This window comes from Staurois parvus, unplaced genomic scaffold (genome assembly GCF_062004578.1).
Source record: "Staurois parvus isolate SC_StPar_1 unplaced genomic scaffold, SC_StPar_1.0 ptg001076l, whole genome shotgun sequence".
Classification (NCBI taxonomy): Eukaryota; Metazoa; Chordata; class Amphibia; order Anura; family Ranidae; genus Staurois; species Staurois parvus.
This window is the reverse complement of record NW_028318872.1, coordinates 1,013,425-1,025,813: the sequence shown is the minus strand read 5'-3', so window position 1 is coordinate 1,025,813 and position 12,389 is coordinate 1,013,425. Positions and strand designations below refer to the sequence as shown.

At 43.8% G+C, this 12,389-nt stretch overlaps 1 protein-coding gene across 1 annotated transcript in view; it reads left to right on the top strand.

Moving 5' to 3' along the window:
• Window positions 1-560: 560 nt before the first annotated feature.
• The window catches only part of LOC149440549 (vomeronasal type-2 receptor 26-like), a gene marked incomplete at its 5' end in the record, with an annotated part of 45,244 nt that continues 33,415 nt past the window's right edge, over window positions 561-12,389 (top strand). The window contains one exon of the mRNA XM_089658492.1: window positions 561-849. Within this exon, the coding sequence (XP_089514618.1) occupies window positions 561-849 (289 nt within the window). The remainder of the gene's footprint in view (window positions 850-12,389) is intronic.

Genomic DNA, 12,389 nt, shown 5'->3' with positions numbered 1-12,389 from the left:
GCCTGGACTTAACCCCTTGCTCTCCGTGAACCTGCCTGGACTTAACCCCTTGTTCTCCGTGAACCTGCCTGGACTTAACCCCTTGTTCTCCGTGAACCTGCCTGGACTTAACCCATCCCTGCCTGGAGCCTCCTGTGTGGACTAACCCTGTGGATTACAATCCCCCTGTTGTTCCATATTGCCTTCCAGAGAACTGTACTGTGTTGCTGTGTCTGGTGTGAAGCTATGGACTAAAGGAACTGTTTTCTGTGCCCCAAAAACCTCCCCAATAAAAGCACGTTGGGTTCCGTGCAATCTGTCTCTGTGTGCTCTCTGGTTCTCCTGACACTTACCTTATTGTGACTCTATACTGCAATGGCCCTGGAACTTAAACCTTGTATTATGTCTCATAAACTTTGTATTGTTTTAGACACTGTCAATCAAAATATTTTCAACACTAAATTTAAATCATTATTGTTTTCTGTGAAACACTTTTGTGTTAGTTTTGTGGGATTTTGTCCAAACTGTCATCTCACAAGTAACCATTTTGTTTCATATTACACCCTCTCAATATCCTGTAGATTGGACCCTGAGGAGTACAAAAGCATCTTGGCGATGATCGCTGCTGTCAATGAGATTAACAAGAACCCCGATCTCCTGCCCAATGTCACCCTGGGCTATCATATATTTAATACTTGTAATGATCCAATAAAAACTCTGGCATATGCAGTAAAGATTTTGTCTGGAAAGAAGGAAGCTCCCAACTATTACTGTAAGGGAGACGGAGAAGTGGCCGGTTTTATTGGTGACAATAATTTCCAGTCAAATCATGCGTTGGCCCAGCTCCTCAGTATGTATCGGTATACACAGGTAAGTGATCACTGCAATATATTATGTGTGTAATATAGTGTGTGCAATAGATGGCTTAGTACAGTCTAGGTCAGCAATGGGCAAACTACGGCCCGCGGGCCGTATACGGCCCGGCGGACCTTTTAATCCGGCCCGCGGAGAACGTGAGGGGAGCTAGGCTCCTCTCACAGTCCGCCCTGAAGACCGGTGTAGCATGAAAATCTGTCTCCTATGAGGATCTGTCCCCCTTGACGTATCTGCGCATGTGCCGGAGATCGCCGATCGGCTGCTAATGCCTGAAACTGGCACATGCGCAGATTCGTCGAGGGGGACAGATCCTCATAGGAGACAGATTTTCATGCTACACCGCAACGGCGCGGGAACACGGCGAGAGGAACGCGCGGAGCAAAGGTAAGTGAATTGACACAGGGGGGACTTAGGGACTTAATATGGGGGATGAATTAATATGGGGAATGAATTACTATATGGGCGATGAATTACTATATGGGGGATGAATTACTATATAGGGGGTGAATTACTATGGGGGATGAATTACTATGGGGGATGAATTACTATGGGGGATGAATTACTATATGGGGGATGAATTACTATGGGGGATGAATTACTATATGGGGGATGAATTACTATGGGGGATGAATTACTATATGGGGGATGAATTACTCTATGGGGGATGAATTACTATGGGGGATGAATTACTATATGGGGGATGAATTACTATGGGGGATGAATTACTATATGGGGGATGAATTACTATGGGGGATGAATTACTATGGGGGATGAATTACTATATGGGGGATGAATTACTATGGGGGATGAATTACTATGGGGGATGAATTACTATATGGGGGATGAATTACTATGGGGGATGAATTACTATATGGGGGATGAATTACTATGGGGGATGAATTACTATATGGGGGATGAATTACTATAGGGGGGATGAATTACTATATGGGGGATGAATTACTATATGGGGGATGAATTACTATATGGGGGATGAATTACTATGGGGGATGAATTACTATATGGGGGATGAATTACTATATGGGGGATGAATTACTATAGGGGGGATGAATTACTATATGGGGGATGAATTACTATATGGGGGATGAATTACTATGGGGGATGAATTACTATATGGGGGATGAATTACTATATGGGGGATGAATTACTATGGGGGATGAATTACTATAGGGGGGATGAATTACTATGGGGGATGAATTACTATAGGGGGGATGAATTACTATGGAGGATGAATTACTATATGGGGGATTAATTACTATGCTTACTATGGGGGAATATTACTATACTTACTATGGATGACACATATACATCATTCATCTACTCTTGGTTCGGCCCCTGGGTCCAATATATGAACCCATTGCGGCCCTCAAGTCAAAAGGTTTGCCCACCCCTGGTCTATTTTAAACTGAATGGTGTTGTCTTAACATGTAAGGGTTCACATATACTTTGAGGGCTGGATGTGATGATGGGGAAGGTAAGCATTGTGTGCTACTTAGATCTCCATGATATCAATGCTGACAATGACTTCTTTTTATTAGAACAGGAAAAAATAAAAATTATAAAGAGATCTTTGTGTGCCATTTATGTATTACATGCAGAATCTCATATTTTCATTGTTTGAGTAGTTACATCCTATTAATGTATTTCCCAACATGATATCCAGATGAGTTATCAAGTCACCGACCCTCACATGAGCGATGGAAAAGTGTATCCAACTTTATTCTGCGTGACGCCAACTGATCAGTTCCGTTTTGCAGCTATTATTAAATTTTTGCAGCATTTTGGATGGAACTGGGTTGGAATAATTTCAGCATGGGATGGCAGCGGGGATAAAGAGTCCAAAGAACTGAGTAAGATGTTGAGCCAACATGGGATCTGCACAGAATATGTCCTTGAAATCAACAATGCGAATATATTTAATGATCTTCAGACAATGATAAGTATTAGGAAATCATCAGCTAAGGTCATCATAGTCTGCGGAACTTCCATAGTAAACTTTGCCTATTTTGCCTATCTTTTGCCCTCTATTGTAGCGAATGTCACATTTATTTTTCCTCCATCATGGGTGAGGTTGACTAATACACATAATTTGAATGATTTATCATTTAACTGCAGCTTCATATTTGTGTGGTCACAAGAAAAAAAACTAAACCTGGATTTTTATACCAATGGTGTCAACTTCTCCAGCTACCTAAATGACCCCATAATGGAAGAAATTGGGGTTTATCTATATCATTGCCTTTCCCCAAACGTGGACAGAAATTTTTTTTTTAAAATGTTCTATAATATTGATGCAAAACCTTGTAGACATGTGAAAGATGTTTCATCCGTATTGTCGAATTATATAACTCTGCCCTCCAATGCGTACCGGGCTGTGTATGTTCTGGCCCACGCTCTACATGGAATGTACATGAATACAAATAAATCCGAACAAACTGGATTCCAGCACAGAGTAAGTTGGATAATAAGTGTTTATATTACTATGATCCAATCCTACATTATATATAATTATGAGAATAAACAACTATCTCCGCCCCGCCTCTCACTGCCCGGGCAATCAGAAACATTGCAATCAATCACATTTTTGGTTTATCTATGCAAGTTTTAAATATTATTAAATAAATGTTTTTTTTAATACATTGGGATGAGGGGGGGAGGAGGGGGCAATGATGGGATTTTAGTTTTTCATAGATTTGTTTTATTAATTGCTTTCTATATGCTATGTTAAGGACCACATTCAAATAGTCCAGTTTTTTATATATATACTATGCATCAACAAAAATCTTTGATTTCTTTACGGTTTTACACAAAATTATTTTTTTTTCTTGTATTTAAGAGAAAGAACAAAGTTGCCTTGAGGACTGTGGTGGGGGAGGAGCAGTGCTGGAGAATGTGCACTGGGAGGAGATAATTACTGCAAGGGCTTCCCTCTCTCTCTTCTCTCATATAGCTCTGACTCTCTGCTGCCTCTCCTTGTCTCTTTCCTTCTCCTTCTGTCTATCTCTCTCTCCCCTCTCTCTATCCCCTCACTTGCTCTTTTCTCTCTCCACTCTCTTTCCCCTTGCTCTCCACCCCCCTCCTCTCTCCCCCCCTCCTCTCTCCCCCTCTCTCTGCTGTCTCTCTCTCCCCCTCCTCTCTCCCCCCTCTCTATGCTGTCTCTCTCTCCACCTCCTCTCTCTCTGTCTCTAATGTCCTCCTCTCTCCCATCATCTCTCTCTCTTCTCCTCTTCTCATTCTTTCTCTCCCTCCTCTCTCCCTCCCCCCTCCTCTCTTTCTAACCTCCTCCCTCTAGCACCTTCTCTCTCCCCCACTCCTCCCTCCTCTTCTTCTCTCTTTCCCCCTCCTCTCTCTCCTCCCTCCCCTCTCTCTCTAACCCCTCCTCTCTCCATCCCTCTCTCCTCCTCCTCTTCCTCTCTCTAACAATTTCCTCTCTCTTTCCTCTCTCTCTCCCTATCTTCTCCTCCTCCTCTCTCTCTATCTCTATAACCCCCTCTCTCCCCCTCCCTCTCTCCCCCTCCCTCTCTCCTCTCTCTCTCTCTATGTCTCTCTCTCTCTGTCTCTCTCTCTCTGTCTCTCTCTCTTTCCCCCTCTCCCCCTCCCTCTCTCCTCCTCTCTCTGTCTCATCCCCCCTCTCCCCCTCCTCCTTTTCCCTCTCCCCCTCTCTTCCCCTCCTCCTCTCCCTCTCTCTAACACTTCCCTCTCTCTCTTCCCTCTCTCCCCCCTCTCCTCCTCCTCCCTCTCTCTCTGTAACACTTTCCTCTCTCTCCTCCCTCCCCCCCTAACACTTTCCTCTCTCTCCTCCCCCCCCCCCCCAACACTTCCCTCTCTCTCCTCCCTCTCTCCCCCCTCTCCTCCTCCTCCCTCTCTCTCTGTAACACTTTCCTCTCTCTCCTCCCTCTCCTCCCCCCCCCAACACTTTCCTCTCTCTCCCCCTCACTCTCTCTCTCTATCCATCTCTCTCTATCTTCCCACTCTCCCTTATCCTTCCTTCTTTCCCCCCTCTCTCTCTCTCTATATATATTTATCCTCTTGCCATACACACTGTTTGCCAGGCTTTCTTTTGTTTACACAATTTTGACTTTTGTAAATGTTAATAGAGAAGTATGGGTTTAAGTTAAAAATGTTATATATATACACACACAGTATCTCCCAGAAGTGAGCCCCCCCTCACATTTGTGTCAATATTGTATTCTCTCTTTTCATGTGACAACACTGAAGAAATGACACTTTGCTACAATGTGACGTAGTCAGTGTACAGTTTGTATAACATGGAAATTTGCTGTCCCTTCAAAATAACTCAACACACCGCCATTAATGTCTAAACCGCTGGCAACAAAAGTGACTCCACCCCTAAGTGACAAGGTCCAAATTGGGCCCAATCAGCCATTTTCCCTCCCCGGTGTCATGTGACTCGTTAGTGTTACAAGCTCTCAGGTGTGAATGGGGGGCGGGTGGGTTACATTTGGTGTTATCGCTCTCACTATCTCATACTGGTCACTGGAAGTTCAATATGGCACCTCATGGCAAAGAACTCTCTGAGGATCTGAAAAAAAGAATTGTTGCTCTACATAAAGATGGCTTAGGCTATAAGAAGATTGCCAAGACAATGACAACGAGCTGCAGCATGGTGGCCAAGACCATACAGCGGTGTAACAGGACAGGTTCTACTCAGAACAGGCCTTGTCATGGTCCACCAAAGAAGTTGAGTGCACGTGCTCAGCGTCATATCCAGAGGTTGTCTTTGGGAAATAGATGTATGAGTGCTGCCAGTATTGCTGCAGAGGGTGAAGGGGGTGGGGGGGGGGGGGGATCAGCCTGTCAGTGCTCAGACCATACGCCGCACACTGCGTCACATTGGTCTGCATGGCTGTCGTCCCAGAAGGAAGCCTCTTCTAAAGATGATGCACAAGAAAGCCGCAAACAGTCTGCTGAAGACAACCAGACTAAGGACATTGATTACTGGGACCATGTCCTGTGGTCTGATGACATCAAGATCAACTGATTCGGCTCAGATGTTGTCAAGTGTGTGTGGTGGCAACCAGGTGAGCATTACAAAGACAAGTGTGTCTTGCCTACAATCAAGCATGGTGTTGGGAGTGTCATGGTCTGGGGCTGCATGGTGGTGGGAGTGTCATGGTCTGGGGCTGCATGAGTGCTGCCGGCACTGGGGGGCTACAGTTCATTGAGGGAACCATGAATGCCAACATGCACTGTAACATACTGAAGCAGAGCATGATCCCCTCCCTTCAGAGACTGGGCCGCAGGGCAGTATTCCAACATGATAACGACCCCAAACACACCTCCAAGACCATCACTGCCTTGCTAAAGAAGCTGAGGGTAAAGGTGATGGACTGGCCAAGCATTTCTCCAGACCTAAACCCTATTGAGCATCTGTGAAATGGAAGGTGGAGAAGCGCAAGGTCTCTAACATCCACCAGCTCCGTGATGTCCTCATGGAGGATTGGAAGAGGACTCCAGTGGCAACCTGTGAAGCTCTGGTGATCTCCATGCCCAAGAGGGTTAAGACAGTGCTGGAAAATAATGGCGGCCACACAAAATATTGACACTTTGGGCCCAATTTGGACCTTGTCACTTAGGGGTGGAGTCACTTTTGTTGCCAGCCATTTAGACATTAATGGCGGTGTGTTGAGTTATTTTGAGGGGACAGCAAATTCCCATGTTATACAATCTGTACACTGACTACGTCACATTGCAGCAAAGTGTCATTTTTGCAGTGTTGTCACATACAAAGATAGGAGTGTACTCACTTCTGGGAGATACTGTAAGTATATATATATATATATATATATATATATATATATCCCTGTCCATTTACATATTAAAAGTGAGGTCATCAGGATTGACAGAATTGGCAGGCTATTCCTATGTTAATTCTGTAGGTGGGTAGAGCTGGTAGTCGCAGTCCTCAAGATGGGACGCTGAATCAGCTTGGCACCAGAGCAGAAGATGAAGCAGGACCAGGAGGCAGGCAGCTTACAGCAGTCAGCAGTGACCGGGCAGCGAGGAACCGAATCGGCAGGTGAGCAAGTCCAGGAGGCAGGCCAAGATCAGTAAAAGCTGGGCAAAGCAGTACACAAATAGCAGGCAAAGGCAAGTCCAGTAAACAGGCCAAGGTCAGAGTAATCAGGTAACAGAGTTTAAGCAGGAGCAGAAGCGAAGTCCAAAGGCAAGCCGGGTCATACACAGGTAAGATGGTACAGCAGATCAGGTCACAGAATCACAGGAACAAGCTGAAGACCATTCAGCAACCGCTCATAATGACAAACCAGTTTAAATAGGCCATTGGGTGCCAAGTGTGCATGCTAATGGGATGCGCATGAGCCCATTTGCATGTGTGCATGGGATGAAATGGATCAGCGTGGATTTTGCTTCTTTGCTCATAAGCAGGGGCGGACTGACAACTCATGGGGCCCCCGGGCAATAGGGGATCATGGGGCCCCTGTGTCCTTGTCCAAACTCAAAAAAGCCTATGAAAAAGGTACCAGGGGCATCTCATGGGGCCCCCTACTGACCCCGGGCCCTCGGGCAGTGCCCAAGTTTCCGAATGGTCAGTCCACCCCTGCTCATAAGTATGAGGATGTGAGCAATGCATACAGATATGAGCATAAGTCTGTACTGGTTTTCTGGTGCTAAGAGTTCAGTTTCTCTTACAGCGAGGAAGCCACCTAGGTGCGTATTATAGATTGGACATGCAGTATATGCTTGCTATGACATGAGGAATGGAACTCTGCAGACTGCTGCTCATTGCGATATTTACAAATACTGCATTTTGTCATCTGTTGCACATACTCTGCGGACTCTACAGTAATAATTATTAGTCCTCGGCCATCTCTATATGACAACATATGGGTGCCATGACCCAGATGATGAGGACTGATAATTATTGCTATAATAATTGTAGGAGAGGCAAGAGTGCGCTAGCCAATATGGAATGCAAACTCCTCTAATCCAAATGGAATCTTCCCAAAACAACTTGGCTGATTCAGAGAGACATTTATTGGACTTCAGAGCAGGTGACAGAGGTACAGACAGATATTAATTAAACAGCACCACACTCACTCAATCCACCCCAATTTTATAGAAAAGTAAATCACTTCCACCCTTGAAAGTTAATCTAAATATATCAAAAAAAGACTTTTCTTTTGAGTTTTTGTTTTTTTGAGGTACGTATGTGACTAATGGAGACTTCCTGAATTGAGAATAACTTTTGAAAGAAAAAAAAGATTGTTTCACGGACGGTGTTTAGAACATTGGGGACATTAAATTTTTATTTTGGACACTTTTATATGTAGATTGTATTTGTAAAAAGAAAAGTCTTTTTTTGATATATTTAGAGGTACAGACAGGTTAGATGACAGGGTACCTAGAATATTCATGCAACAATCACGCACCTTCAGAGAACCCAGTTTCTCCTGTCTCAGCCAAAGAACCTTCCCTAATATACACATTTCCCCCATCCAGTAAAATATCAAGCAATGTGATTGGTCCGTTTTAGTGGCCCCTTTGGTTTTCTGGGTAACAGTAATGCCTTTTGGCCTTGGACAGCCGCAGTCACAAATTCTAATCAAAGTTGTCCAGATACTTCCTAAATTGCATTCTTTTATGAAATATTCTCCCTAGGGAGGTTTGATCATCACACCTCTATACGTTTTCTGTTTTTCTCTTCTGATCTATTTTGCTTTAATATTTTATTTTCATTATGTTTTCTTTCTTGATCTTTATCCTAAAACCAGAGAGAAGTATTTAAACATCAAATATTTATCATACCATCTATACATGTTACATAACACATCTCTCTCTATCCATTCAGTCATATCCGACCCTCGGCAATTGCACGGACCGTCACTTGTAAGTGACTTTTTCTATGAATTCTCTTAGCAATTATTTTACAGGGTAGGTTGCCAGGTCTTTCCCCAACCCCCACCCCCACCATGCAGGAGATCCCACATGGCCAGGGATGAAACTAGGGCAATTTAGACAGGAGCCAATTAACCTACCAGCATGTCTTTGGAGTGTGGGAGGAAACTGGAGTACCTGGAGGAAACCCACACAAGCACAGGGAGAACATGAAAACTCCATGCAGGAGGTGCTATGGGTGGGAATTGAACCCATGACCCAATTACTGTAGGGCAGATGTGCTAATCACTAAGCCACTGTGCCACCCCTACACAATACATACTGGTATGTTAATATCAATACATTTGACATCTGAGATAAAATGCTACACAATGTCTTTGCACAGCATGTCATTATCGGTGTCTGTGTATACTCAGACTGGATAGAATACCAAACGTTTGGGATATAGAACTTGGGGTGGTTTTCTCTAAATTTATAAGAGGGGTGAGTGAAATTCATCATGTTAGTTGTAATGTAAATTCCGGTGCTGAAATAGTTTAGTGCGATGCAATAATATATGAATTACCGTGCCTGTCTGTATATCACAACGAGGGCAATTACGTTAGGGTTGACGACCCCAAGAAAACAATTCTTGAGGGGTACAATAGACTGTGTGGAGTAATTACAGCTGGGTCCACTTTTGTGAGGAGAAAAGTAAAACTTCTGGAAGGAGCTTTAATGCTGCTATCCTCTGATCCTCATCTAGATCGCCTATATCTTGACTCCATGTCTGCCTGCGTTTACCCCTGGTTCACATATCTGTGTTCCTGCGGGCACGAGGGCCCATTCATTTGAATGGACTCCCATGCCCTGGGACACGCAGGAAAGAATTCCCTGCACTTCTTCTGAAAACTCAGCCCACATGGGAACCTTCGCTTCCCAGTACGGATACGATTTCTAGTGCGGCCGGCGTGCCATTAGAAGTAATGTCACCAACCCGGGGTCTTCATTCTTCTGTGCAGGTGGTGTGGCTGCACTAATATTTGTGCAGATCTGCAGCGGCACCACCCGCCACGTATGTGAACCAAGCCTTCATCAAAGTTTGAGCATTAACTGCCCCCACTAAAACTTCATACCACCTATGTCAGACATTGACGTATGTCAGTGATTCATAAACCACCAATAAAGCCTCTTTAGATTCAGACGGTGTCACCACCATAGAAAGAATGTTTGAAAAATAAAATACAGTAAACAAGTCTGAGACTGCAATGCACAGCGAAGCTGTATGTACTGGAAAAGTACTCTATTTGACAAGTGGTACTGCTCAGGGGCAGACTAACAACTCATGGGGCCCCCGGGCAATAGGGGATCAAGAGGCCCCTGTATCCTTGCCCACACTCAAAAAAGCCTATAAAAAGGTACCAGGGGCATTTCATGGGGCCCCCTACTGACCCCGGGCCCTCGGGCAGTGCCCGAGTGCTCGAATGGTCAGTCCACCCCTGGTACTGCTCTACAATAAGGCAAAAGATATTCTGGAAATCAGTCGATGCCCCCACACTACATCATCTTTTAAGAGCGCTCTCTGAAATCAGAGAAATGGAATCTCTTACAGCTCTAGCGGGTGACGAGGTAATATAATAAATCGTTTTGCGTTGTCACCTATTATATGAGTTTGATCATTTACACCTTTGTATGCTCATAGTTTATAACTAGCGCTGCATGTTTATGTATTTTATGGCTCTAGTGGGTGACGACTCAGGTCAATGTCGATCTATTCGGGAACCATGGGATCATTCTCCCTTCGGCAGAATTTCTTCCTCTCCCCCCCCCCCCCCCTTATATAGCTCAGACAACTCTTCACTTACTAAGCCTCTGACAACCACTGTAACCCAACAATGTGCAGGTTTATGTCGTCTTGTGTTTTTGTATTGTACAGTTTACCATGCTGTCTAATTATGTTCATATTTCTTTTGTTTCTGTTCTCTTTTATATTGATTGTGGATTTCTTTCACTGCAACGTTCACACCTAAAGTGTTGTTGTAACTTTGTTCTGAAAAAATGGGCTTTGGCCTTTAATAAGAATTTACAATAATAAAAAAAGATAATACCTCCATTATACAGATGATGAAGACAAGTCCAGATTGTTTCCAAAGCTCCAACCTGTACATTTATTTAGTTCTGGAAGGTTAACATTATTCCAGATGGGCACCTACTGAGAAATAGCCTCCCATACCTTATGTATCAACCAAGGTTTGGGAAGGAACAGTGCCTCCAAAAATGACCCGCCTCCAACAAGAAGACAATAGGATACTTAGACAAAGAGGAAAGAATACTTTCTGGAGTGGATGATGAAGGTCATTTCCTGCCCATCCTGATATCTGTTGCATCTTAGATACCAAGAAATATAATCTAGCATTTTGGACTGACAACCCACCACCATCCTTAGGAAGCTGTAAAGCATTTAGGTGGATCCTGGATGTCAGGGATGCGGGTGTGACCAGAAGTGTGTGGACTGACACAGGGAAACGCAGGCTTCAGATATAGTAAATAATATAATTTATTGAGACTAACAATACAAACATAAACGCAGTGCACCAAACCCCAAGCTAACACAAATACATACAACAAGGTGAAACAAACCCAAACCTAAACTGGTATAGATACACAGGTACATACACATATAGAGCACAACGTGATCAGGCAGGCCGGGTCGATAACTATCAGGCAGGTAGGTACAGGAGGAGCAGGCGGAGAGAATGGTCAGGGTCACAAGCCAGGGATCACAGCCTTCCATTAACCTGTAAATGGGCTATAGGGGGTGCATACTGTATAAAGGTTGAACCCATTTTATAAAAGGTGCAGGGGGAGTGGGAGAATTAACAATAGGCCAACCGCATTGTACTTATCCAGTGCCGGATTTAAATCATTGTAAAAATCCCCCACGACCACAGTTGGAATATCTGGTTGATCCGTCAAACATTGCAGAAAATCTTGAAGGACTCCCAAGGAATATGGAGGATGAATGCAATCATTAGTTATTGTGCATGGTTGAATATAAAGCACACAATAAAAAAAATACACGCAGAATATGTGGTTAGAATGTCGTTGGAAGGTCTTGTGGTCCAGAGAATCCATCTCCTAGTGTTGTACAGAGAAGCTTTCCAAGCTGATAAGATGTTCCATAACAAAATGTTTCTTATATTATTTGTGACCTGTGTAAATTCTTAATGAGTAATATGGAAAATGATACATTTTTGGAAGGTCCTGCAGGATGATTGTTTTTCGGTAAGGATGGGAGGTGTTGACGCACCAACTTTACCAGATCTCCAAGGCCATGCTAATCTCTTTCCTACAGTATTGTTTACTTTAACTTATTCAAAACTTGACTTTTATGGTGAACATCGTGTTCATTGTGAGCAAAGATTTGTTTCATTATCAGCTTATACTAACTCCTTCTACAGAAGCCACTGTTTCCATACACAGCATTGATGATGAGCAATGAGCCTTAGACCGCCATATGCACCTTCTTCCTTACCACAAGTGCCTTTAATACATGGATACTGGGATACCGCTACGACCCTCATTGTATTGGAATAGGTAGCTGTGCTCTTTCAACTAGTGAGAATGGGAGAACTGATAGCTTAGTATCATATTTAAAG